Genomic DNA, 23,911 nt, shown 5'->3' on the forward strand with positions numbered 1-23,911 from the left:
GGGTGCAGGTTCTGAGATGCCGCATTTCTACTCACAACCTTCTGGTTTCCTACGAGCAGATGTATGAAAATGACAATTTGAGCACTGGATGAGCACTTGATCTCAGTTTCAGAGAAACGTTCAGAGATTGGAAATAACAGCATGGTGAAAGAACGGAAACATCCACGTGCCTGTAACACCGTGTTTGCATGGACTGAGGCTGGTTTGATACGACGGAATGAAACACATCAGTCTCCGTAAACGTTCGCGCATCCAAAGCGAAACTGACAAATAAGCAATGATAAAGCTCGAGTATTTTGACGCCCATCATTGAGTGGGAAGTAGAGAATAGATTGACGCTTTGGTCATGGCAGTTACTTTAGGCATGGCTGTGAGGCGAGAAGCGAAGAGAAAGAAATGAGATGCATGGAAGGATTCAGGGTCCAATACACAGCTAGTGCACAGCTGCCATGCAGAGGGGGCATGTTAGGGTATATATATGTAAGGTGGCGCCTAAAGAGAACCAACAGCTGCACTCACATTGAACAATTCATCGCTCCTCAGGACTCAAGTTCTTCGCTGCCAAAGCGTGAATCTCTCGGTAACACCAAATTCCCATCTGTATTTCCAGCGGGAATTGACTGATGTTTAATTTGACCAGGGGGCCCCCCTTCGAATTGCCGACGCCGTCAGTCATATAGCACACACTGACAACGGGAGACTTCACCTTTGCACCTTTGAATACGTCTGAAGAATACCTTGCCCGCACTTAACTACTTCACAGTTTCGTCACGGAGACACAACTATGGCTTCTGCGTCAACGAAAGCAGCCACCACGAAATCGGATCTGACTCCATCAATGACTTTGAAGGGTCACGGGAACTGGATTTATTCCTTATCCTACTTTCCAGACGGTCAGCGAATGATCAGCGGATCTTTGGACAAGACCGCCCGGCAATGGGATCTGAAGACAGGAGCGGAGATTGAGGGAGCGCGGGGTGTTTGCGAGGAGGGGGTACTATATGCGGTGGCAGTATCAAGGGATGATCGATGGGTTGTCACTGGTGGTGGAGATTACGCACGTGGAGAGCTGAAAGCCTGTGAGGTTAAGACAGGAATTGTCAAGACATTCGAAGGCCACTCACTGCAAATCTACTGCATTGATGTATCTGCGGGCAACACCCTGCTGGCGAGCGGGTCAGAAGATGAAACAGCGCGGATATGGAACTTGGAGACTGGCGAATTCGTGGCTGGTCCATTCAAGAGCATTGGTTTCGTGGGCGCGGTTCGATTCTCCCCAGACTCGAAGAAGCTTGCAGTCAAGTCAGATTTGGGGACGTGCCTGGAGGTCTGGGATGTCCAATCACAGAAATTGGATGTCAGGATAGGGAAACCCAGTGGGAGAGGAATCGCGTTTTCACCAATTTTCTGGTCAAACAAAAACAAGACAATCATAGCCGCATTCAAATTCGATTTCACCGCAGATTCGGATCAGTATGACAACGCCAAGACAATCTATGAGTTTGACGCGGTTACACTGGAGACTGTCGGAGCTCCCTTTGAAGGGCACACCAAGTCTATTGGTGGTCTAGCACTTTCATTTGATGGTGCTCTCCTCGCTAGCGCTTCCTACGACAATACCATCAAGCTCTGGGCTTTCGCGTCACGACAGCTCCTCGCCTCCTTCAACATTCAAGTTCATAATATTGTTAGACTTATTCTGTCACCCGACTCACGACAACTGGCTTATATCATAAACAACAATAACGACTACAAGATCTGCATTTGTGATACTCCACCCGGCATCCTTGCTCAGGCCCGTGTAAGCATTCCCCGCACCAATCTGCTATTCGTATACTGACATTCCCCTTGCAGATAATTGCACGCAAAAAGTTAGGCCGCAGGGATATACTAGATGTACGCGTTTCATCTTTTGCCCGTTACGCCACTCATCAATCACCGCCATTGCAGTCTGATGCAACTCGTCGTCCTCCTGCCGGCCACCGCAGACCACGGATATCCGCCATACCTATCGTACCGAGACCTTCGCCTACAAGAGACGCGCAGCAACCCACTCTCCTTCGCCTCGGCAAATTCCTTCGTTTCTCTCCTCCAATGAACGCATTGCGCCCTGGTCGGAAAGATCAATCTCGTGATCCCTTAGATGTATATCTCTTTTTCTTGTTTTTTTTTTACAGTTCACTTAACACTCGCGCTGCAGTTCCCTGCCACATTGCCCTTACCTCCCAATCGTCTTCATGCAGACAGCAGTCCATTGACTTCCTTGCCCGGTGGCAGAGCCTCTTTCAATCCCATTCGGTCGCCATCAGACAAAGGAAAACAAAAGGCGCGTGAACCGAAACGAAAAGCTGTAAAAGTTGTCGATGTTCCACTTGGACAAGCTACCTATGTTTGTTTTCTACAATTCTGTTAGGTTCATGAAACCTGACTGCGTCATTCACTAGGGCGATGTCGTTGGTGTGGACGACGGAATACGACCATATGTTCTCTTCTTTTGTCTCAGCTGGTTCCAGAAAAAGGAGAAGAAGCAGGAACCACGACCAGTCTATGATGACGAACTCGAGGATGACGATGAGGAAGAAAACGCTCTTGGTCCAGTTTCGCTGACTCCTCCCAGGTATATAAACATATTCTTTCACAAATCCATTCACTAATACAGCCTTTTAGGGTCCAACACGAAGAAATTGAATTGAAACCGGTAGCTAGTCAGTCACAGCTAGAAGCAGGACCATCTCGCCTTGCGCTAACTGACCACTTAAAAGCCCAGTCTTCGTAAATGCCATCCGTTGAGCTTTCGTCTGTCGAGTCGAGCATCTTATTTGCAGTTTATGACCATCACCATGTCACTCGTCTTTTTGTGAATACCGATTTGTTTTGGAAGAGTAAAAATTGTCGAATCCTCACTATACCTTGACAAGTAGGTGATACAGTTTAGATGGTCGGACTTGAAAGGGAAGCCTGAAATATCTACGCCTGTCATCAGATTCTCCGATCTGAAAATTTGCCCACAAAACCGAGCTTCTGCCAGTGACAGTACCTCTCAGATCATACTCAGTAGGAACTGTGCTGTGAGTTGCTCAGAAAGAGGACGCGTTAGCTGGGTAAACTTACAGCCTGGAGTCTCGAAGACTGCAGTTCCACAACTTCCTTTTGGGCACGATGCTTCCGGCGAACTTGCCCACAGGAACAACTACCACCTTCGTGTTTGATGTAGAGGCGTGGGCATTGGTATCGTCGAAGCGAACATTAGGTCTAACGGGATGCTGCAGGTGTTATGGACTTGCGAGGGGTACAGTATGTGAGATGGTATTCATTGCAATAGACTGGCATGTTTCAGGGGGATGTCAATCTATTGGAAGTTGTTAAGGATAATAAACTTCTGATGTTGGTCGTTGTGAATGGCGATGTCGAAAGGAGACATTCAGAAGTCCCGACAGCCTTGCTAACCCTCATGTCGTTTATGAAGCAGAGCATGTCAAGATTTCCCCGGCGTCGAGTGTAGGCTCGAGTACTGATCCTGGGTGTTCCCTGGACAGACCATGGATGCGTGAAGTTAGATGGCATTTTGAATGTCGTTGTGCCTGCTGAATGTGTAGCGCCGGAAGTCGACACTGTCAAACAAAAGATTGTTTGGGGCTTTTAATTAAGAGCCATGATGTTAATAGATGCGGGACCTACCCATTCTCAACATCACATAGCCTCAAACAACTCGTGCGCCAGAGACACCGCTCTTCCATGTCACATTTCACATACTTTCTTGTCTGTAGTATGACTTGGTGTTGCGCGTCCTTGAGCAGTACATGGCAATGTCTGCGTCGTGCGAATGTGCTGGAAATGCCATTTATATTGGAGAGGCGACATGAAACTGTTGGAGGTTGGATTTGGGCTGGGGTTCGTTGCGTGGGCATAGCTGATCCGGGGACGAGACATCAAAGGGGTTTGGATTTGGACGCGGATCACTATGAAGAGTGCTTGCGGGCAATAATAGTAGGCGACATTTGACATCCGCATGTCAGTATTTGAAAGTGTCAGATAAATACTCACTGTCTTCCCTCGTTGCAATACCATCAGGAGGACCCATATCCTACATCCTCTCGGAGCCCACAGCGTCTCCTACATAGCGCGATCAATGAGGATGCTGTTGTTGAAATTTAAAGGAGGCGTGACATAGTGAGTATGTGCGGGGATGATGGCGATGGTGGCAGAAAGAAGCTGGGTGAGAATTTGGTGTATGCAGCGGTGGGAATAAACGTACGACATCAGAGCTGAATCTGTTGCATTGGGGTTGGACTCCAGAATCGATGGAATATATAGAGCTGGGAGGTGAATTGAAGTCGGTGTGGGAAAAGGGTGTGCGTCGGGCGATTAATTGTTGATCTTGGAATCGATGTTAGGACGCGATGCATAACTTTCAAAGTGTAAGCACGCCGGCTTACCTGAGTTCCCATAATCAGTACATATACTGTCACTGATGCTGAAAGCTAAGCTTTCAGTATTTCACCTTTTGGTGTAACAGTTATGCGGGCGGCAGTCTGACCAAGTTACACGAAGTCAATCTGTATACCAAACAACAACAAATACAGATCAAAGTGTTTTGCAAGCGCTCATCGATACACCATAATATGCCTGTATACATCCTCATCGTTCTCTGCTCTCAATGTTCATTTCAACCGTTGAAACATGTTTTCTTCCCAGTGTCAACTAACTCACCCTCTCAATCCGCAGTAGCTCGAATTAATCGGTACGAGGTCGTCTGTGGATGCCTTACGCATGCACTTCAAAGTTGCAAGCACCACGTCATCTCAGTATACTGATTCAAGACCGGTAGACCATTTTCCTTGTTCATAGGACACCTAGCTCCCATTGTTCTGTGTGATGTCAATAAGCTGAATTCAAATCACTCTACTAGCCCGTAAATGAGCTAATGTCAACTCTTCGCTCTTCCTCAGATGAGCATTAACGTTCATGGTTAGATAGCCAAATCATTGTCGCTGCAGGTATTGTTAGTTCCAGTACGTTATCCCTCTTGAGATTGTGCCGTTGATATCTCGTCCACTCATCCCAGTCATCCTTATCCAGTGATCTCATCTGCGTCCTCAAGAGCTACTTCCCTGCCTGCCGATGCTATTTTTCGCTAAATAAATCACGCCCATTTTCAAAAAGCTGTCCGTATACCTAGGCGATCACATTCCCTGCTCATTCTGACGCTGACAATTTGAGCTACAAGACTTGTATTCCATATCATACATACCGGCCTCACCTGCAAAGCATGATCCATCGCGTTAATTTTCCTCTCGCAGCTCCTACTTCGATGAGCATATCGTTTGCATTGGGGTGTTTTCGGGCCATAGCGATAGCTCAAATCGTCGCTGGACCTGGAACACACCAATGCATACTTGTTGATTTCTCACGTCGAAATGCTGCTACTACTGTCCCATGTGATTTATCTCGCTCAGTCAGTTAGGTTTGGGGTTTAGCGAGCCTCTGCTTACCATGAGTGGCACCAGGCGTTCTGACTTGGCATTCTCCAGACACAGAAATTCCCTTTACACGCTACACACTCACGAGTCGCTTATCTACAATCTTTGATCCCGGCCATCACTGCAATCAAATCCTTCTTCACGGACATACACATCCTAGAGCAACCGTGTTCATCAATCCACCATGAGTTTTCCAAGGTGTCGTGTCTGCTCGCTCGCTCCGAACTGATGACTCAAAACTTGTTTCCTCACGTCCATGAAATAATACACCACCTCACCGCATATCACAATGATCCGCGGCAACTTCGGACCATACGAAATCATCGTCTTTTCATGTGCTCCAAACTTGCGAGCTTCATGTCAACCTCTTTTATCTCTCAAACCATCTCATACACTGATTTAAGTAAGTTGACTCGAGACCCGGACTCGTATACGATATTGTCCCTCTTCATAGGACACTCAGGTCCGGGTTTTAAGCACTTCATTTGTATTGTAGACCTGTGGTGCCAATGGTCAGTGTCAAACCTCCGCTCTCAAAGTTGCATTCCTAAGCACCAATGACAACCTCCAAGGTGCCAGTTACTGTCATCGATGCCTAGACTGGCTCATTTCGCCGCTTTCTTCGACACCTACTCATCTTGGGTATATTCCCTGGTATATAACTTACCGTCTCCTCCATGACTGCGCACTAGATACCTTGTGAATTATAGGTGTGATAGGTGTTAGGTCCTGGCACTTACAAGTGATGAGATATACGTTGTCGACAGGTTCAGATGCTGCAGTTTTACAGCACAAGCTTCCAGTGTTCAACACGCATACTAGTATGTACGGTAATGTCAATGTTGAATTTCTGGGGTGGGCAATTCACATCAGCGTCAGAGAAACATGCAAAGACTGGAAATTGACATTGTGAATTCAAAAGGTGGTTGGTGCGTGGTCAGGGACGAACAAAAAGGGCGCTGAAACATCCACCAGTGTTGCGTGTGCGTATACTCGTAACATTTTGCTATGATGAAATGAGGATTGATGGTCTCCCTAAACGTTCATCGAAACCGACGAGCGAGTAACGGTATGCAGTCGGAGTTGAAATGTTTTGTCGTGTCGGGTGGGTGGGAAATGGAAAACAGGTTGACGCTATAGTACCGGCCGTGGCTGTGAACTGGGAACCGAATAGAAACAAATTAAATGATAGGAATGGAAGGATCCAAGGTAGAACGCACAGCTGCCATGCAGAGGGGGCGTGGTAGGGTATATATATATATATATGCAAGGCAGCGCCCAAGGCCAATAGCTGCACTCACATTCAGGAATTTATCGCTTATCGCTCCTCAAGTTCATTCCTGCTAGCTTCTCGGTAGCACTAAAATATCATCTACATTTCCAGCGAGGATGGACTGACGTTTGGTTTGGACAGGAGGCCCATCATCGAATCGCTGCAATCATCAATCATATAATACACTGACGCCGGGCCTCACCTTTGCACTTTGAATACATCCCTTGCCCGCACTCAACTACTTCACTGTTTCGCTCACGAAGACGCAGCCATGGCTTCTACGTCAACGAAGGCGGTCACCACGAAATCGATTCTGAAACCGGTAACGATTTTGAAGGGTCATGGAGGAGACATTCGATCCATATCCTACTTTCCAGACAGCCAGCGAATGATGAGCGGATCTGAGGACAAGACCACTCGGCAATGGGATCTGAAGGCGGGCAAGGAGATTGAGGGAGCGCAGGGTGTTTGCGAGAAGGAGGTATATGCGGTGGCAGTATCAAGGGACGGTCGATGGGTTGTCACTGGTGGTGGAGATCAGTGCACACAAAGTGGGGAGATGAAAGCCTGTGAGGTTGAGACGGGGGTTGTGAAAACATTCGAAGGACACTCACATCAGATCAGCTGCATTGATATCGCTGCGGACAGCACACTGCTGGCAAACGGGTCATGCGATGAAACAGCGCGGATATGGAACCTGGAGACCGGCAAACTCGTGGCTGGTCCGTTCAAGAGCATCGGTCATGTGGCTGTGGTTCGATTCTCCCCAGACTCAAAGAAGCTCGCAGTCAAGTTGTTTTTGGGGACATCCCTCGAGGTCTGGGATGTCCAATCACAGAAATTGGATGCGAGGATAGGGAAACCCTCAGCTGGAATAGGACCCGCGGTAATATCGCCAGTTTTCTGGACAAACAACAACAAAACGATCATAGCCGCATTGGAATTCAGTACCACCACCAGTACCAAATCTGAGCCAGATTTGTATGATGATGCCAAGACAATCTATGAGTTTGATGCATCGACGCTGGAGACTGTCGGAGCTCCCTTTGAAGGGCACACCGCACGCATTGGTAGTCTAGCACTATCATTTGATGGTGCTCTCCTCACTAGCGCTTCCCACCTGGACAACACCATCAAGCTCTGGGCTTTCGAATCACGACAACTCCTTGCCTCCTTCGACATTCGTGGTCCTCATAGACTTATTCTCTCACCCGACTCACGACAACTGGTTTACACGTCATACATCGAAGATGGCTACAAGATTTGCGTATGTGATACTCCATCCGACATTCTTGCTCAGGCTCGTGTATGCATCCCCTGCAAACATCTACTGTTCGTGTACTAACATCCCCTTACAGATTATTGCACGCAAAAAGTCAGCTCTCAATCATCTACTGCATGTGCGCATCTCATTCTTTTACTCGTGACACCACTCACCCACCTCCATCATTGCAGTCTGACGCAACTCGTCCTCCTGCCGGACACCGCAGACCACCGATATCTGCCACACCTATTGCGCCGAGCCCTCCGCCTAAAAGAGATCTGCAGCAGCCCACTTTCCTTGGCCTTAGCAAACTCTTTCACTTTTCTCGCACGAATGCAGTACGCTCTGGTCGGAAGGAGCAATCTCGTGATCCCTTAGATGTGAGTCTCTTTCTCTTGTTTCTTTCACGGTTCATCCAACACTCGCACTGCAGTTCCCTGCCACATTGCCCTTACCTCCCAATCGCCTTCATCGAGAAAGCACTGCATCGACTCCCTTGCCCGGTGGCAGGGCCTTTTTCAATCCCATTCGGTCGTCACCAGACAAGGGGAAACAAAAGGCACGTGTACCCAAACGAAAGACTGTAAAAGTTGTCGACGTTCCTCTCGGACAAGCTACCTATGTTTGTTTTCTACAATTCTGTTGCATTTGTGGGATCTGACTGCGTCATTCACTAGGGTGATGTTGTCGGTGTGGACGATGGAGTACGACCATTTGTTCTCTTCTTTTGCCTCAGCTGGTTCCAGAAAAAGGAGAAGAAGCCGGAACCACGCGTAGTCTACGATGTCGAACTTGAGGACGACGATGAAGAGGAAAATGCTCCTGGTCCAATCGCTGTGCCTCCTGCCGGGTACATAAAACCTATTTGTTCACACAATTCATTCACTGACTCAGTATTTCAGGGTTCAGCACGAAGAAATCAAATTGAAAACTCTGGCTAGTCAGTCACAGCCTGAAGCAGGACCATCTCGCCTTGCAGGAGCTGACGAACACCTAGAGGCAGAGTTTCCGTAGATATTTCATCTACTGAGTATGTTATCTCGCACTGTACCTCCAAGCTTTACCACTTGTTTGATGAATAAATGTACTCGCATCCTCACTTGAGTGCATTGACGGCTGGGTGATATAATTTAGATATTCAAGCTCGAGAGTTTGAAACACGAAGGTTGATATGTCCACGCCTGTCATTAATGTATATGCATTCATTCTCCGCCCAGACTAAGCTTTGGTCACAAATTCGAGCTTCTGCCAGTAACTGCACCATTAGCAGGAACTGTGCCAAGTTGTCGAGAACGGGAAAAGAGGATGTCCGGCTTCCTTTCTACAGAGCATGAGTATTGGTAAACTGATCGCCACGGATGGTTGCAACTGTGCAGAAGCACACACGATTGACATGGATCTTGTGAACTCAGCTTTGAATTGTAAGTACAAGGGAAACACTCACACTCACTGTGTGTTCGCGCGTAGCACTATCCGTCAGGAGGACCCACATCCCTCGTCCTCCAGAGCCACGCAGTGTCTCGACGAGAGTACTGTCGTCATTGTGCAGATGCGGTGACATGTCTGCGTTTGAAGGGTCACAGAAGGAGGTGTGACAACGAAAGCGGCGAGTGTGGCGAATGTGCTCAGGCTGTAGATGTAATTTTTACACGGGATGAGGCAAAAGACTCCAGACTTCAAGGACAAGTGGTGTGGCAACCGAAAAAGGTAGATTGCCTGTACTCACAACAAATCTACTCCATTGATATATCTGTGGGCAACACTTTGCTGGCGAGCGGGTCATTCGATAAAACAGCGCGGATATGGAACTTGGAGACTGGCAAACTCGTGGCTGGTCCATTCAAAAGCATCGGTGGAGTGGGCGCGGTTCGATTCTCTCCAGACTCGAAGAAGCTTGCAGTCAAGTCAGATTTGGGGACGTGCCTTGAAGTCTGGGATGTCGAAACACAAAACTTGGATGTGAGGATAGGGAAGCCCATTAAATTAGGAGTCTTCTTTTCGCCAGTTTTCTGGACAAACAAAAACAAAACTATCATAGCTGCATTCGAATTCAATTTCACTGCAGATTTCGATGAGGATAACGACGCCAAGACAATCTATGAGTTTGATGCGGTTACACTGGAGACTGTCGGAGCTCCCTTTGAAGGGCACACCAAGACCATTGGTGGTCTAGCACTTTCATTTGATGGTACTCTCCTTGCCAGTACTTCCAATGATGACACCATCAAGCTCTGGGCATTCGAGTCACGACAGCTCCTCGCCTCCTTTGACGTTCCGAATGCTGCCTTTCCCCTTATCTTCTCACCCGACTCACGCCAACTAGTTTACACGACACACACCAACTTGAAAGACGACACCAAGATCTGCATCTGCGATACTCCACCCGACATCCTTACTCAAGCCCGTGTATGCATCCCCTGCGATCACCTACTATCCATGCGCTAACATTCCTTTACAGCTCATTGCACGCAAAAAATCAACCCTCAATCATCTACTGCATGTGCGCATCTCAGTCCCCTACTCGCTATACCACTCACCCATCGCTATCATTGCAGTCTGATGCAACTCGTCGTCCTCCTGCCGGGCATCGCAGACCACCGATATCCGCCATACCTATTACGCTGAGACCTCCGCCTACAGGAGACCCGCAGCAACCCACTTTCCTTGGTCTCAGCAAACTCTCTCGCTTCTCTCGCGCGAATGCAGTACGCTCTGGTTGGAAGGAGCAATCTTGTGATCCCTTAGATGTAAGTCTCTTTCTCTTGTTTCTTTCATGGTTCATTCAACACTCGCACTGCAGTTCCCTGCTACATTGCCCTTACCTCCCAATCGCCTTCATGAAGAAAGCACTGCATCGACTCCCTTGCCCGGTGGCAGGGCCTTTTTCAATCCCATTCGGTCGTCATCAGACAAAGGAAAACAAAACGGGCGTGAACCGAAACGAAAAGCTGTAAAAGTTGTCGATGTTCCACTCGGACAAGCTACCTACGTTTGTGTTCTACCATTCTGTTACGTTCGCGAGATCTGACTGTATTCACTAGGGTGACGTCATTGGTGTGGACGACGGAATACGACCATATGTTCTCTTCTTTTGCCTCAGCTGGTTCCAGAAAAAGGAGAAGAAGCCGGAACCACGGCCAGTCTATGATGACGAACTCGAAGACGATGAAGAGGAAGAAAATGTTCTCTGTCCAGTCGCCGTGCCTCCTCCCAGGTATATACAACATATTTGTTCATAAAAATGATTCACTAACGCACTATAGGGTTCAGCACGAAGAAATTGAATTGAAAACAATAGCGAGTCAAGCACAGTCCGAAGCAGGACCATCCCGCCTTGCGGTAAGTGACCACTCGGAAGCCCACTGTTCGTAAATACATCATTCATTCAGTTTTCATCTGTCAATTTTCGTATTTTACTTGAGCTTTATGACCATCATGTGTTGCATGACTTGTTTTGGAAGAATAATCATCGTCGCATCCTATTGACGGGCGGGTGATACTATTCAAGCTTGAGATAGGAAATTCGCAAAGGGAAGCTCGAAATATCTACGCCTCCCATCAATTGACATACGCTTGTTCTCTGCCTAGACTGGGATTTCAGATTCTCTGATCACTATGGGTAATTTGGCAACAAACCTAGCTTGTGCCAGCAATAGATCACGTCTGTATTTCCCAATCAATATTTCGCAGGAACACCGCCGAGGCGTTCACAATGGCAAAAGAGATATAATAACACGAGGTAACTCACGGTCGGGAGTGTCTCGAAGGCTGCGAGTCTACAACTTCTTTTTGATGCTTCCGACGAACCTATCCACAGGAACAACTACCTTCCTTTTTGAAGCAGAGATGTGGGCATTGTCATCTGGACGAGTAAGGGGACTGCTTGACTATGAGTAAAAGTTAAGTCTGACTGGATATTACCCGCTGGTCGGTGAAGTGAGGTCCTCCGGGGGAGAGTTGCCTGGTTAAGGGAAATTCCGCGTCCTTGCGGAAAGGGATGAGCTTCCTCAAACTGGGAGTAACGTCGTGATGATGTTGTCGGGACAAACACAGGGCCACCGTTCCAATGATTCATTTTAGCCAAAACTACTGACAGAACATCATACACCGAGGTGTTGCACTAGTTTGAAGTTGCTCTGCCACGGAAGACCGAGACTGCGCCGATATGACCAGGTTGGACCACTTTGTGATTAAACTGGAAGAGAAGCTCACGGTCTTTCTGGAGGTGTCGGAAACATATCCCCGGCTCCCTCACAGACTAATGCACTTCAATTGCTAGGTAAAGTGGCTCTCACCTTGTATTCGAGAGCCGCGCGCGTCAGGAATATGGTCGCAAGGGAACTTCTTCAAACACATTACATTTACTGCATGGTGCAGGGTCGGCGAAGGAACTTTCATTCTTTCACTGTCAGCGGATGAACTGATCATACTGTAGCTTAGTGAGGGCCGCAAGCCGTTTATGGGGCCGCCGGACCTCATAAGTTAGAGCGTTCTGCAAGAAGCTAGAGAAAGAGATGCGACAAAGAGTTTAGCGGCAGCAGACAATGATTCCCAGATGTAAATACTTATCAGGACATGACCGAACGATGGACAGAGGCGACAAAAAACAATCACCTTAGACACGCTACATACGCGCTGTGGCTCAACTTACCAGCCAGTAGCAGTCGTTAGCGCGCATGCAGATAAGGCGGAAATATCGACGCACAATGACTGATAGATGGATGATTGTTGCATATAACTTGGAAGCGCTTCATTTATTCCGGAAAATGTGATTAATACAAGATATGACTTTGTATAGTAATGCAAACAGGAAAAGAGCCAAAGCGTAACGCGGATGAATAGCGAGGACAACATGAGACGAGGATAAAGTGTGATGGGCATGGTGTCCAGAATGATGCAAGAGAGATCATACGTTGGAAAAAAAATAGCGTTCGACGATGAGTAGCGAATAGCATGTGTGCGCGGGTGCAGATACATATCGTCAAAGAAAGTATTAGTCCCTGTATATCAAGTAAAAAGTACTCATCCACAAGGCTTGTACGAGTAATCGTCGGCGAGAAAGTGAAGTAGCAAAGCGTTCACCTCGGGTGCGTGAGTTACAGTGAGATCGTGGCCACCATCGCTGATGGTGACAAGGTCGGCTTGCGGTACGAGACTGTGTATCTTAGAAGCGTATTTATAGGGGACAGTCTTATCCGACGTGCCCTTCATCGCAAACGTCAGCATCATAGTGGCAGATTGATGGAGCGAATTCTTACATGAATGAGCAACACTTGGTTGCTAGAGCGTGCGAGTGATTGGAATGCAAAGTGTAAGCCACGAATAGGGCCGTCGCGAAGGGAAGATGCCACAGCAGCGTTGTAGTAAGGGAGATGCGCGGTTTGGAGACGGACAATCTGAGAGAGTAGTATTTAGTGGCCGTGAAACGGGTGGTCAGGAAACACAGACTTCTTGTATCGGATTGGTTTCACAAAGTTCCGAGGATTTAGAGGTATTCGCAAGGAGACGCATGTAATGCTACGTCAAAGTCAGATGGCAGAGAAAATGGAGCAGTTCCTCAAGCTTACTTGGAAAGGTGGGAGGGCGGACACCGTTTGCACGAGGGGAGTTGACATAAATTTTGAGGTACGAGAGATATCGCTTGACTATGTGAGATACGTCAGATTAAAACTTTGCTTTTCTGGTTGTCAATTACCTCCATAATACCTGCTGAAGCAATAAGAGCGACCTTTCCATTCACCAGATGAGGAAAGTGGGCTGAGAATGCAGTAGCAATGCCACCTCCCTGGAGAGGGAATTAAGCGGTAGATCAACAAAATAAAATGAATTTACCATCGACAATCCAACAATAAATGCATTATCCCATTTGACATGTTGCATAAGGAGCGCGAGTTGGGTGGTGTGAAGAGTGGTATCATAAGTTACTTGGGGGGCATCCGAGTAACCGCGACCATATAAATCTACAACATGAGTGGGTTCGGACCGTAACATGCATTGCAAGACAAAAACACACCATACAGAAGTACACGGTATCCTCGTGAGGCGAGTACAGGTGCTACGTCTTTCCAGACGATGGCCGGGATGGAAAGGCCATGTATCAAAACAATCTAGTAGTCTTGATAAGTAAATGATACTCACGCGCACGAAAATACGCACACGCTGTCCGTCCTCCGGTCCTATGAGCCAATATCGCACCTGGGTAGTATACTCGTCAGCACTAGAACATGGGTACACATCAGCAAAGTACGTACCCGTCCTAGAGGTAGGTTAGCGTATGAACCTCCACTATACAAGTCCTCTGGGTATACATTCCACGATGGCGATGAGCTCGGAAGGTGCGCTAGGGATGTGTGGATGATGGGTACAGTAGGTGGTCGCGGGAAGCTGGCTAAGAGATAAACAGTGAGAAGCAGCGGGGGAAGAACCAGGGCTAGACGATGAAATGGGGTTGAACCCATCGTCGCTGATGATAATCAAGATATGCACAAGACGGGGGGTATCACTAGCAGTAATTAAACACGAATCGCATAAAAATCATGAAACGCACGAAAGACCTTACGTTCTCCAAAACAGGAGCCGGTCCAACTGCAACAGCACAATGTCACATGACTATAGCTTATGCAACTCCGACAGATCATGTGACGTGCACCGCGCGTTGGGTTGGCGTTATTTGGCTTTTTGATTTCTTGCGGTCGACGACTCCTGCTCATCGTCACCCACGACGACCAAGACCCGTACTGACAAGGCCTCTCGCTGTCGGTTGTGATGAGCAATGAATATCCACCTCTAGCTCTTGATGACCTTGTTCATATCATATCCCTCTCCCCGGCGCCACCACTTGCAACACTGGATGACTCTCAACTACCCCTCCGGCCCAAAATCGCATCTCCTAGGCCCCAAAATGACACTGACATACAAGAAGTGCGTATGAATATCATGGACATGCATGATCTCGGTGGAGGGGAGAAAGAGCTACCCGATATAGTGCGTTATGTCCCGTTCAATACTATCACAGGACGGTTAGACTTAAGCTCCATATCTATACTGATAGATGGCGAAGGAAAATGATGTCGTGCATTCTGATCCAGAGCAAATCATTAGACAGGCCGAAATTATATCCTGCCTAATTGACCAGCGTGATATACTCGTGCGACAGGCAGAGGAGCAGAGATTGCGGTGGAACTCAGAGAAGGATAGTTGGGCACGAATGGCCGAAGCACTTATTACACAGCAGGCCAAGCACAGGAGTCCGTCCGACAAAGATGAAGTAAGTCATTCTTATCTCTTTTTAGCGATGTTGGTTTAGCAAGACTGCATGGTCGTCTTGATAAATCACTTTTCACACCGATTACTTGACTGCGACGCTGCTGGCAGTAAGCCAGTCTAATAGACATGTGAAAATTCATTATAGCTTTTTGTCATCTTCGTTGCCCCCTTTTCTTCGGATTACCAGTAACTAACTTTGATCCAGGAGCTTGAGCGACAACATGCTATAACTGAAGCAGACAACCGAAGTCTCCGCCAACGAGTGAGCCCCTCTTTCCATCACGCACCCCTATTGCTGATTCCCCACCAGCTTCATGAAACTCAATCACGTCTCTCCATCCTCGAAGGCGAACTATCCCGCCTCCGCCCCTTGCTTCTCATGCAACCTCTCGCATTAAATGGGACTGCCACCTTGAATCAAGTACCAAAGACTCGTCCACACCGGCGGAGAAGGAAAGATCATCCACTAACTACGGAGGACGAGGATCCTGGCCCTGATCCTTCTGATGATGACCATCCAGGAGACCCTGAGGATACACCTACGACCACGCCAAAGCAGAAATCTCGTACAGCGGCAGCAAGTCTCCATCCGCATCCTTCCAAGCGCCGGCACTCTCAAAGACAAGCTCCCCGAGTTCTAACTGCGGATGCAAGAACAGAACACTTGCTCCTAGCGGCAAAGAGAATCGGAAAACAGCGTGCTGGTATAATGGCTGGCCTCACACAGACCCTGGATAAGCAGCGAGAGGAATCAACATCAACCGTCGTTGCTACCCCCAAGACACCAAAGCGCATGGCAGCTGTTCCCCCTGGGCCAGGGTACGTCTATCTTAATAGTCCTATGCGCCCAGGTGCTGTCCCCGTGCTTGTTCCAGCATATTCACACCACCTGCTACAAACTCCGAGCTCTTCTAAGACAGCAGCTTCAGCGTCTTCCTCTACCCACCAACAGAAGAAGCAGCAAGGTGCGCGTAACCAGAACCCACCAACGCCTTTGGACTCTCTTTTGAGTGCAGCAAGGTCAATGATGGATAATGATGAAGATGAGGAAGAGACCGTCACTGGCACAAGGCGTTCGCGATCAAGCGACATCCCTGATAGTCCTGTACCGAAACGCAGGAAAATCGCTGCCCGAGACAAGGTTAGTGCGCTCAGAGATCAAGCAAGAGATCAAGGTGCAAGACAACCAAGTAGTAGCTCAGCTGGCTCCAATTCGACTGCTGTTGGCAGGGTTAGATCAGGGCTAGACGTACTAGCTGACCAAGCCGCCGTATTCTCTTCGCAAGATCAGCAGAGTCATTTGGAATTTCGCTCACTGCCCAAGGGCAAAGGGAAGGAGAAGGCTCCCAGCATTCCTGATAAATCCCTCGACAATCAACTGAGAGAGAAAAGCAGGTCAAAAAAGAAGCAATCCGTACCTGACGTTGCGCCCCAGCCTCCTCGGTCCCGTCGTCCCTCGCCTTTACCCCGAGCAAATGCAGTTGACTGGGGTTCTGGGCCGCCAAATCTACACCCAGTCCAATGGTCCGATGGACCTACACAAGTTTCGTCCGGGGACCCCGGTTCTGCTCGTGAAATCGCGACCGCCTCAACGCCTTCCCCCACTCAGCCTATGACAATATCCCCTACCCCTCCTCCGCGACCCGAGTCGGCTGATCAGGTGAGGCATGATCCTCCTGGCAACGGGGCTACACCACCACCAATACCTCCCGCCGAGCCCACTCCCGATCCTAGTGTGAATGCGCCCCCCAGTCAGTCCGCACTCGTTGATCCATTCCTTGTGCCTCTTTCTCCTCGGCATGAAAGTTCCACAATTACAGAAACTGTGGCCCCAACATCTGTACTACACCAACGGGCAGTCACAACCCCGATCAGTAGTAGTTGGGGAGATGCCCCGTCGGATTTGCAAGCACATCTGCGACACGAGACAGCTCCTGGAAAGACTGACGCAGGAAGTGCTGATTCGATCGTTGATAATACCGAACCGAGTTCTAGTCCCGGAACCGGAATAGAATCTGTGGCGATCACGAAGAACAAGGAGGTCACCAGGGTTGTAGGCCAAGATGTCCCAAAGAGGCAGCGAAGTCCTTACGTCAAGTGGAGCAAGGAGGAGGATGATCTACTTGCTCAGGTCGGTATTTTGTGATTATACAGCAGCCAGATTCTTGACACACTTTAACAGGCTGTCGCCAAATACGGACAGAAGTGGGACTTGGTCCAGAAAGCGTTACCATCAAGGGGATATCACCAAGTTCGGCAGCGATGGCTTCGCAAGCTAGGTACGTTGTAGAATATTCATTATTTGCTCTCAAAGCTTACCCAACTTTAGGGGTCTTTGACAGTAAACCAGACCTGTCTGCCTTCCAAACCGGTAGTTTCCCATCTGGCTCACGTTTAGGAGAGACACCAGGATCACCTGTTCCGGCTGAACCTCCTCCAAATCCGAAGCTGGGACTTGCTCCGTTGAGCAGTGAACTTGCTTTTTCGTCGTTCTTATCTGGGAGAGGGGAGAGTCGACCGTCGTAGCAAGATTGTTGCCATCTTGGCAATGCTGAGAGTATTGTATCTTACTGTTTATTACTAGTAGCACCAGTCGCCGGTCATAGTGTAATCGTTGCGTGGGTATTATGTATGTAGCAGCTGCTTGATTTTTTTTTCGGATTGTAATGAAGAATACGACACAGCTTACCAAAATCGGGGGGTGACCGGCTAGTTTCTTGTGAATCCTAGATAGGAAAGTTTGTCCTTGTTCTTTCTGCTTGTTGTCCAAAATGCCTTGTCCCGAATTAGTGCCAGTAGTCGAGCGTTCATAATCGCAGCCCTTGATTAAACCTGGGACCTTACCTATCTGATTCTGAAGTGCAGGCAACGTAAAGACCTATATATATGGACCTACAATGGCAGCATGTACTTGTCCGTGCTGTCAGATCGTTGTCCTGGCCACAAACACTATCATGAAATGTTCCCTGGACCTTCTGCAAATAACAGCATCACTTGTAGTGTGCTATCAATATAAGCACCAGATCTATTTCATGGCGAGCTCACTGACCCCAGACAAACAAACGCCTTCAGACAATGACTACTCTCGACACACAAAATGACACCACCTCCTCACTTCCGTTCAGGTTTGTTCCGACTGACATGTCCGCCGCTCGAGCTGAGTGGAATAGACTTGCGAATAACATTCCTGCTCTTGAGGAAAGATCTTCTGACAAGGACGAACACTTGGCGCCATCAGGTGGTGCCTCCGTGGCTCCATTTGCATCGACCTTTAGTCGAACTGGTACAGGAGTTGGTAAAGGACCAGAACGCTCCTCTGTCAAAACCAGCCCTCAAAGAGGTATCGTAAGGGAGGCTACCTCAACCACAAATACTATGACCCGAAGAGCAAAACCGAACGAGGAATGGACCATACATCCCGATATGGTAACAAGAACAGTCATCGGTCCCCCCGAGTTTTTCTACTCCAAGGACAGTTCCTTCTATTTCTCTGAGACACGGTAAGACTACCACAAACTCTACGTATCTGTGACTGATTAGGGGCACAGTACGCTGCCCAAATTCTGGACCAAATACGTTCACTTCAGTGGCAAAGTTTACTGTCATCACCGTCGCTTCAATTTGGTCACACCGAATGACATACGGGAGCCTTTGATACTTCAAACATCGAGCGCATCCGGAAGGAGGAGATAAGCAAGTTTATCAAAGTTGTTGATCCAAAGGACCTCCCATCTTGTGAACATATAGTGACGCTTCCGCGGCTTGATTCGTCCGACGCCGCAGATATCTACCATGTTGCCATCAATTCAAGACGTATTCTGCGCATGGATGGGGACGATGGTATGTAATCAATGAGAACCACGTGAATTCGATCTCATCTTCTTGTAGTAGTGGAACAAGCCAAGGAGCTTTTCTGGAAGCATCTTGAATCGTACCCCCATGCATAATCCCTTCTTGCCATGGGATTATGAAGTCGAATTTTTGAATGCCATCACGTTCGGCGCCAATGGTTCGTTCTTGTCATTTCCTGCGGCACATGCGCTGATTTTTCCCACTCAGAAAGGATCCGCGATTTCAGAAACACGCCATTCCCATTTGTTGATCGTCATGTGAACGCTTTCTTCGAATATACCAGGATTTGAAAGGTAAGCTCTATCGTCTTCTGGTTGGTGATGCATCAGAATTAATTATTAATGCCGTGATATAGATAGACAGGAATCGACAGAAAACGCTGTCATTCCGGCCATCGTATGGCATATCGCCAGAGTAATGACAGAAGTTGAGAAATCTCGCATGCGGTATCACTGGGGCATACCTGAAGACCGAATATATCGGAATGTAGCTATTCCGGAGTCCTCGTTCCGGAGATTATCCGACCTTGCCACTATTTGGGGCTCATTCCATGTATCGGACGCGGCTACAAGGGACAAGAGTCAAAGGGGCCGTTTACCTCCCCGATTTTCGGAGGTTGATGCAACAGTTCCTTGATGAATGGGCAGGTAAGCGCCGTCCATCTTGCAACATTCTCTTCGCTCAACATGACGACAGACTCCAATTTGCTTGTAAGGCTTGCCATCGAGCGGCAGTAGACATGTCTAACTTGCATACATTCAACCACAGGCGACTGTTTTTGTCAGTGCCAACGTAGCATTCCTGGCCGTTCCTGTAAGCAATACAACCAATATGTGTACCATCAACTGATAAATTTATTCGTCTAGGGGATCGATGCGCTACAAAAAACTGCTTCACTTGCATCATCATTGTTCGCTATGATGAGCATCACTGTCGGGGTGCACCATGTGTGGCGACACCGCGGCAAGGTGGATGCGCTCTACCAGGATGCAGCAAGTGTCATATCCAATTCAATATTATTGATGGATTATTGATTCGATCTCAGGAGTCGTACCTGTACCATGTCCGACGCCTGGGTGGACACGTTGACTTGACCATTACTGCTTGTTTTCTCTCATTTCCAGTAGTGTCACTTCTGTGGTCTGTCCTCTGCTTTACCATCGCCATCGCCGCCTTCTGCATCCAAGGCACCAACATACGCAGTAAAATCATACTTGTGACTCTATTGAGTCTTCTTGGATTCTTTGCTTCCGTCACACTGCTCTTTTCTGGCATATCTGGCGAAGTCCCCGGCAAAATAAATCGAGGAAGATTTCAACATGGATACCAGATTAAATGTTGACCCACCCAAGGGGCTGTCAAAAGTGGAGATGGCAGTGAAAAACTTGATCAAGTCTTTGAAGACGTGCAAAGTGGGCAGCGTAGAGAGAAGGGTAAGAACATAGAACAGGCAACGCGGGATGGAGTATCGAACAATATGTCTTGACACATGTATGCTCAGTCTTCCTTGGTGGCACGCTGTGAGCAGAACAAGTGATTCCAAACTTTTTACCAGAGTCGCATGGATTTTCTTGTTTCGTCTCTAGTACTCACCCTTATCACAGGTTACGTCCGTATACGAGTGCTAGCGAAGTAAAGTACGACAGATAGTCAATTCCTCCGATCCTACATCAACAATTACTTAAGTTCTCGAGTTTCATAGAAGACACGAAATAAGAGTCCAGATCCAGTACGTCCATGTGAATTCATATGATGAAAACCTTTTCCGGTGTCCACCGTTACACCAATGTTCACCGTCGCGTTGCGATATTCAAGGAACGGATATGGAGCCGCCTATAAAATCAGCCTTAGACTGGCGAATGAAGATAAAAACGGAAGATCTCGTACCCCAAGGAGACACAAGTGCGTAAGTGTAAAGATAGCAGGACCCCTCTGCAAGGTAAAGACGGGATAGTGACGGTAACGTTCTGGTAGAAACCGCCAGGAGGGTGGTTCTCAGGTGTCCAGGAACCTGCATAGAGAACAGATCCTAACGCCTCTGCAGGATCGGGGCACGAGCCGTTCACGCAGTCATCGATTGCTAAGGCAATGCCAACCTGAATGCAAGATGCCAAGGATTCCTATAGGCACCTGTCAGAGTGACGCATGATACTGAGAAACAAACGAACTACCAACCGGTTGAATGGCTTGAACGACTACTTCTTGACCGGGACAGAAGTTGTCCCCATTCTGGGGGAACCCTAGCTCGATTGTCTGAGCCAAGGTAGCAGAAATCCCTACGGCAAAGACAGCTATGTACTTGAAGAGCATGTTAACGGGAAGTTGAGTGTGGGGGTTAAGGCGCTTTCTAGGTCTTGCTTGCATGTCAAATAAGTTGGGCAACTTTATACCCAAGGTGGCATTGTCTACGGCGGTATTGAGTTTCAAATGATACATGCACTGCGTCGTGAATTATGTAAATCATCATTGCACGGTTTCAATAACTTTGACATAGGTGGATTTAAAGAAATGTACCTACATAATGTCGATCCACGGTCAGAATATTTTGGGAAACAGCCATAATTGTGACGAAGCATGACCATATCAATGTTTCAGATCAGCCATGAGATGGGTGAAGGAGCACTGCATTTCGGAAATTCACCCCTAATCATGTCAAGTCCAATACATACCGTTGACATTCAATCCCACACGTCGGTAACTTGTTGCCGCCAGTTGCCACTGAAGCAGTGAGGTTACTGAAGCTTGTACATACACCGCCCGTTCATACGCTCAGGCTAGCGGTGATGTGAGGCCGGACAGCTTGACGTCCTCGATCGATAGTAACTAGAGATTTCTCCAGCGCAAATGCTTGACGCAAGTGCGCGGGTACCTAGGTTAGTCAGGGCCCTAGGCTGTTGCGGTAGAATTCAATCTCGTATGGCTGCATTTGCTTTACGTCCACCTACTAGATCAGCCGCAGAGCATACCTTTGGTAAACAAAAGCAAGTCATTGCACAAAGAGGGCGGAATTCCCATCACTGCTGCAGTAGAATAGCATGGCAGCAGCAATGAGGAAGCGAGCCATGTTCACTCCACTCTGGACTTGGTGCACAAGAAGGGACACAGAGACAACGACGTACGCCAAACACAGTCATCAATGTAGCCCCAAGCGTAGCCAGTACTTCCGATCTGGGATATGTGCATATGTTCCTGAGCAAGGATTTGATTCCAGTGATAGGGACTGGAAACCATAGATATTACATATATACTGGTGGTTACATAATTATGTAATTCAAACTTCAACTTGAGTAGTAGACTACAGCCCCGTACATTCCGAATTCGCCCCATGTGCCTTGCACGAGTCTTGCAAGTCCCAGCTTGCAGCCGTATCGTACTTTGTATGTATCCAGGTGTACATGATGTTACAATATTGTCAGAATGAAGTAGCGACGATTCAAGATGCCTGCGAAGAAAGCAAACGATTTAACAAATCATCCAACGACTCGCCCGGAGCCGGAGCCGAATAGTACATTTTGTCGAGATTGTTCATACAATATTCAAACAAGTCGTCCGGTACCGAATCGTCAGTTTTGTCAAGACTGTTGACAAACGCCAACTGCTCGCCCGAAGCCGAATCAGCAGTTCCTTCAAAATTGTTGACAGCCTCTTCCAACTGCTCGCCCGAAGTCGATTCGGCGGCCTTGTTAATAATGCTGAAAAACTCGTTCACCTGCTCGTCCCAAGCCGAATCGACAGTTTTATCAAGACTGTTGACAGGCTCTTGCAACGGCTCGCCCGGAGTGAAATCGGTAGTTTCTTCAAAATTGTTGGAAAAATATTCGAACGGCTGGCTTGAAGTCGGACCTTCGCAAGGTCTTTGAGAGACCTCGTTGGCCTCTTGTTGGTTCTTGGAACAAGAGCGGCTTATATTCGAAGGGTCCATGCGACTGACACTAGTCAGAATTTATATATCAGCCTTTAAGTCACATCCGAAAGCACTACAGTACTCACGCTTCGTTACATACTGGGGATTGGAACCGAACCCCGGCTTTCTGGTGCCTCTTCGATCTGATATGGCCTTGAATACCAGCTTGTCGCACTGCAGCTACGTTTTCGCATTGCGGCAGGCAGCATTTGTAACGGGCCTCGCCGTTACTTTCTACCAGTTCCTGATGAAACAACCGTCAGAATGATAGCGAGAACTATACAAAAAAATGGACTCACAAAATCTGGATGGTAAAGGAGGGCGTGGACCATTTGCTTCTTTTGTGGGGGAGCATCATCATCATCCAAGTCCACCGCCTTGCGCTTTCCGCGCTTGACAACGCTTTCCTCAGCGGCGGCTACTGATGCTGGCTTCTCTGGTGCTTGCTGCTCCGGTACTCGCTGCTCTGGTACTTGCTCCAAATGTTGGTTGTAGGAGGGTTGCGCCAAGGGGGGTGCGGAAGGATAGCTAGGCTGCTCAGCCGCCGGCGGTACACCCATACTCTGGACGGCAGGGGATACCCACCCAAATTGTAGGGAGGGGCCTGGTATGACGCTCCGTAGAATGGGTGAACCCCGTGCATATATTGTTGATATACATATGTGTAGACCTCCGGGGGATAAGGTGCGAGACGTGAGGGGACTGGTGGAGGGTGAGGCATGGGAGGGTAAGGATGAAACTCATGTTGAGGCGGGCCTGGGATCGACCATTGGCCTGTTTGAGCTGGCTGCTGCTGTTGCATTTCAATTATCTGAGATGGTTAAGGCGGACTGCAGACGGCGGTACGCTCTAGCTTGTGGCAGGACAAGATG

At 48.2% G+C, this 23,911-nt stretch overlaps 9 protein-coding genes across 9 annotated transcripts; 6 read left to right on the forward strand and 3 right to left on the reverse strand.

The window, feature by feature from the left end:
* Nucleotides 1-784: 784 nt before the first annotated feature.
* Nucleotides 785-2,776, forward strand: BJ212DRAFT_1485685 (quinon protein alcohol dehydrogenase-like superfamily; the record flags this gene model as incomplete). Its single annotated transcript, XM_041341016.1, has 5 exons — nucleotides 785-1,801; nucleotides 1,855-2,145; nucleotides 2,201-2,389; nucleotides 2,445-2,617; nucleotides 2,668-2,776. 5 exons carry the CDS (start codon nucleotides 785-787, stop codon nucleotides 2,774-2,776), a joined length of 1,779 nt encoding a protein of 592 aa, XP_041187940.1.
* A 701-nt stretch (nucleotides 2,777-3,477) lies between these two features.
* BJ212DRAFT_755757 (uncharacterized protein) lies at nucleotides 3,478-4,131 on the forward strand. The gene has a single exon (XM_041343985.1). The coding sequence runs from the start codon at nucleotides 3,589-3,591 to the stop codon at nucleotides 4,000-4,002; it is 414 nt and encodes a 137-aa protein (XP_041187941.1). The 5' UTR covers nucleotides 3,478-3,588; the 3' UTR covers nucleotides 4,003-4,131.
* A 2,893-nt stretch (nucleotides 4,132-7,024) lies between these two features.
* Nucleotides 7,025-9,031, forward strand: BJ212DRAFT_1485686 (WD40-repeat-containing domain protein; the record flags this gene model as incomplete). The annotated part of the gene is made up of 6 exons (XM_041341017.1): nucleotides 7,025-8,059; nucleotides 8,112-8,153; nucleotides 8,209-8,397; nucleotides 8,451-8,639; nucleotides 8,695-8,867; nucleotides 8,920-9,031. 6 exons carry the CDS (start codon nucleotides 7,025-7,027, stop codon nucleotides 9,029-9,031), a joined length of 1,740 nt encoding a protein of 579 aa, XP_041187942.1.
* A 1,227-nt stretch (nucleotides 9,032-10,258) lies between these two features.
* Nucleotides 10,259-11,532, forward strand: BJ212DRAFT_756172 (uncharacterized protein). The gene is made up of 5 exons (XM_041343987.1): nucleotides 10,259-10,423; nucleotides 10,476-10,764; nucleotides 10,818-11,006; nucleotides 11,059-11,231; nucleotides 11,281-11,532. The coding sequence occupies exons 2-5, from the start codon at nucleotides 10,516-10,518 to the stop codon at nucleotides 11,387-11,389; spliced, it is 720 nt and encodes a 239-aa protein (XP_041187943.1). The 5' UTR covers nucleotides 10,259-10,423; nucleotides 10,476-10,515; the 3' UTR covers nucleotides 11,390-11,532.
* A 1,210-nt stretch (nucleotides 11,533-12,742) lies between these two features.
* Nucleotides 12,743-14,640, reverse strand: BJ212DRAFT_1387407 (alpha beta-hydrolase). Its single transcript, XM_041336875.1, has 9 exons — nucleotides 14,269-14,640; nucleotides 14,174-14,212; nucleotides 14,031-14,124; nucleotides 13,850-13,977; nucleotides 13,713-13,802; nucleotides 13,585-13,662; nucleotides 13,466-13,534; nucleotides 13,276-13,413; nucleotides 12,743-13,222 (listed from the first exon to the last, which is right to left on the reverse strand). Exons 1-9 carry the CDS (start codon nucleotides 14,473-14,475, stop codon nucleotides 13,040-13,042), a joined length of 1,026 nt encoding a protein of 341 aa, XP_041187944.1. The 5' UTR covers nucleotides 14,476-14,640; the 3' UTR covers nucleotides 12,743-13,039.
* On the forward strand, nucleotides 14,641-17,973 carry BJ212DRAFT_1387409 (uncharacterized protein). The gene is made up of 6 exons (XM_041336876.1): nucleotides 14,641-15,001; nucleotides 15,069-15,284; nucleotides 15,489-15,545; nucleotides 15,594-17,414; nucleotides 17,466-17,562; nucleotides 17,613-17,973. The coding sequence occupies exons 1-6, from the start codon at nucleotides 14,783-14,785 to the stop codon at nucleotides 17,807-17,809; spliced, it is 2,607 nt and encodes an 868-aa protein (XP_041187945.1). The 5' UTR covers nucleotides 14,641-14,782; the 3' UTR covers nucleotides 17,810-17,973.
* A 451-nt stretch (nucleotides 17,974-18,424) lies between these two features.
* Nucleotides 18,425-20,169, forward strand: BJ212DRAFT_1303502 (uncharacterized protein; the record flags this gene model as incomplete). The annotated part of the gene is made up of 10 exons (XM_041333428.1): nucleotides 18,425-18,783; nucleotides 18,824-18,830; nucleotides 19,067-19,123; nucleotides 19,175-19,292; nucleotides 19,343-19,392; nucleotides 19,419-19,428; nucleotides 19,491-19,750; nucleotides 19,783-19,845; nucleotides 19,904-19,948; nucleotides 20,002-20,169. The coding sequence occupies 10 exons, from the start codon at nucleotides 18,425-18,427 to the stop codon at nucleotides 20,167-20,169; spliced, it is 1,137 nt and encodes a 378-aa protein (XP_041187946.1).
* Nucleotides 20,170-20,982: 813 nt separating this feature from the next.
* On the reverse strand, nucleotides 20,983-21,445 carry BJ212DRAFT_1282129 (uncharacterized protein; the record flags this gene model as incomplete). The annotated part of the gene is made up of 2 exons (XM_041331672.1): nucleotides 20,983-21,255; nucleotides 21,311-21,445. The coding sequence occupies 2 exons, from the start codon at nucleotides 21,443-21,445 to the stop codon at nucleotides 20,983-20,985; spliced, it is 408 nt and encodes a 135-aa protein (XP_041187947.1).
* Nucleotides 21,446-22,382: 937 nt separating this feature from the next.
* Nucleotides 22,383-23,855, reverse strand: BJ212DRAFT_756594 (uncharacterized protein). The gene is made up of 3 exons (XM_041343988.1): nucleotides 23,339-23,855; nucleotides 23,126-23,283; nucleotides 22,383-23,067 (listed from the first exon to the last, which is right to left on the reverse strand). Exons 1-3 carry the CDS (start codon nucleotides 23,597-23,599, stop codon nucleotides 22,569-22,571), a joined length of 918 nt encoding a protein of 305 aa, XP_041187948.1. The 5' UTR covers nucleotides 23,600-23,855; the 3' UTR covers nucleotides 22,383-22,568.
* Between the last annotated feature and the right edge of the window lie 56 nt (nucleotides 23,856-23,911).

This window comes from Suillus subaureus, assembly GCF_016647635.1.
Source record: "Suillus subaureus strain MN1 chromosome Unknown BJ212scaffold_44, whole genome shotgun sequence".
Taxonomy (NCBI): Eukaryota; Fungi; Basidiomycota; class Agaricomycetes; order Boletales; family Suillaceae; genus Suillus; species Suillus subaureus.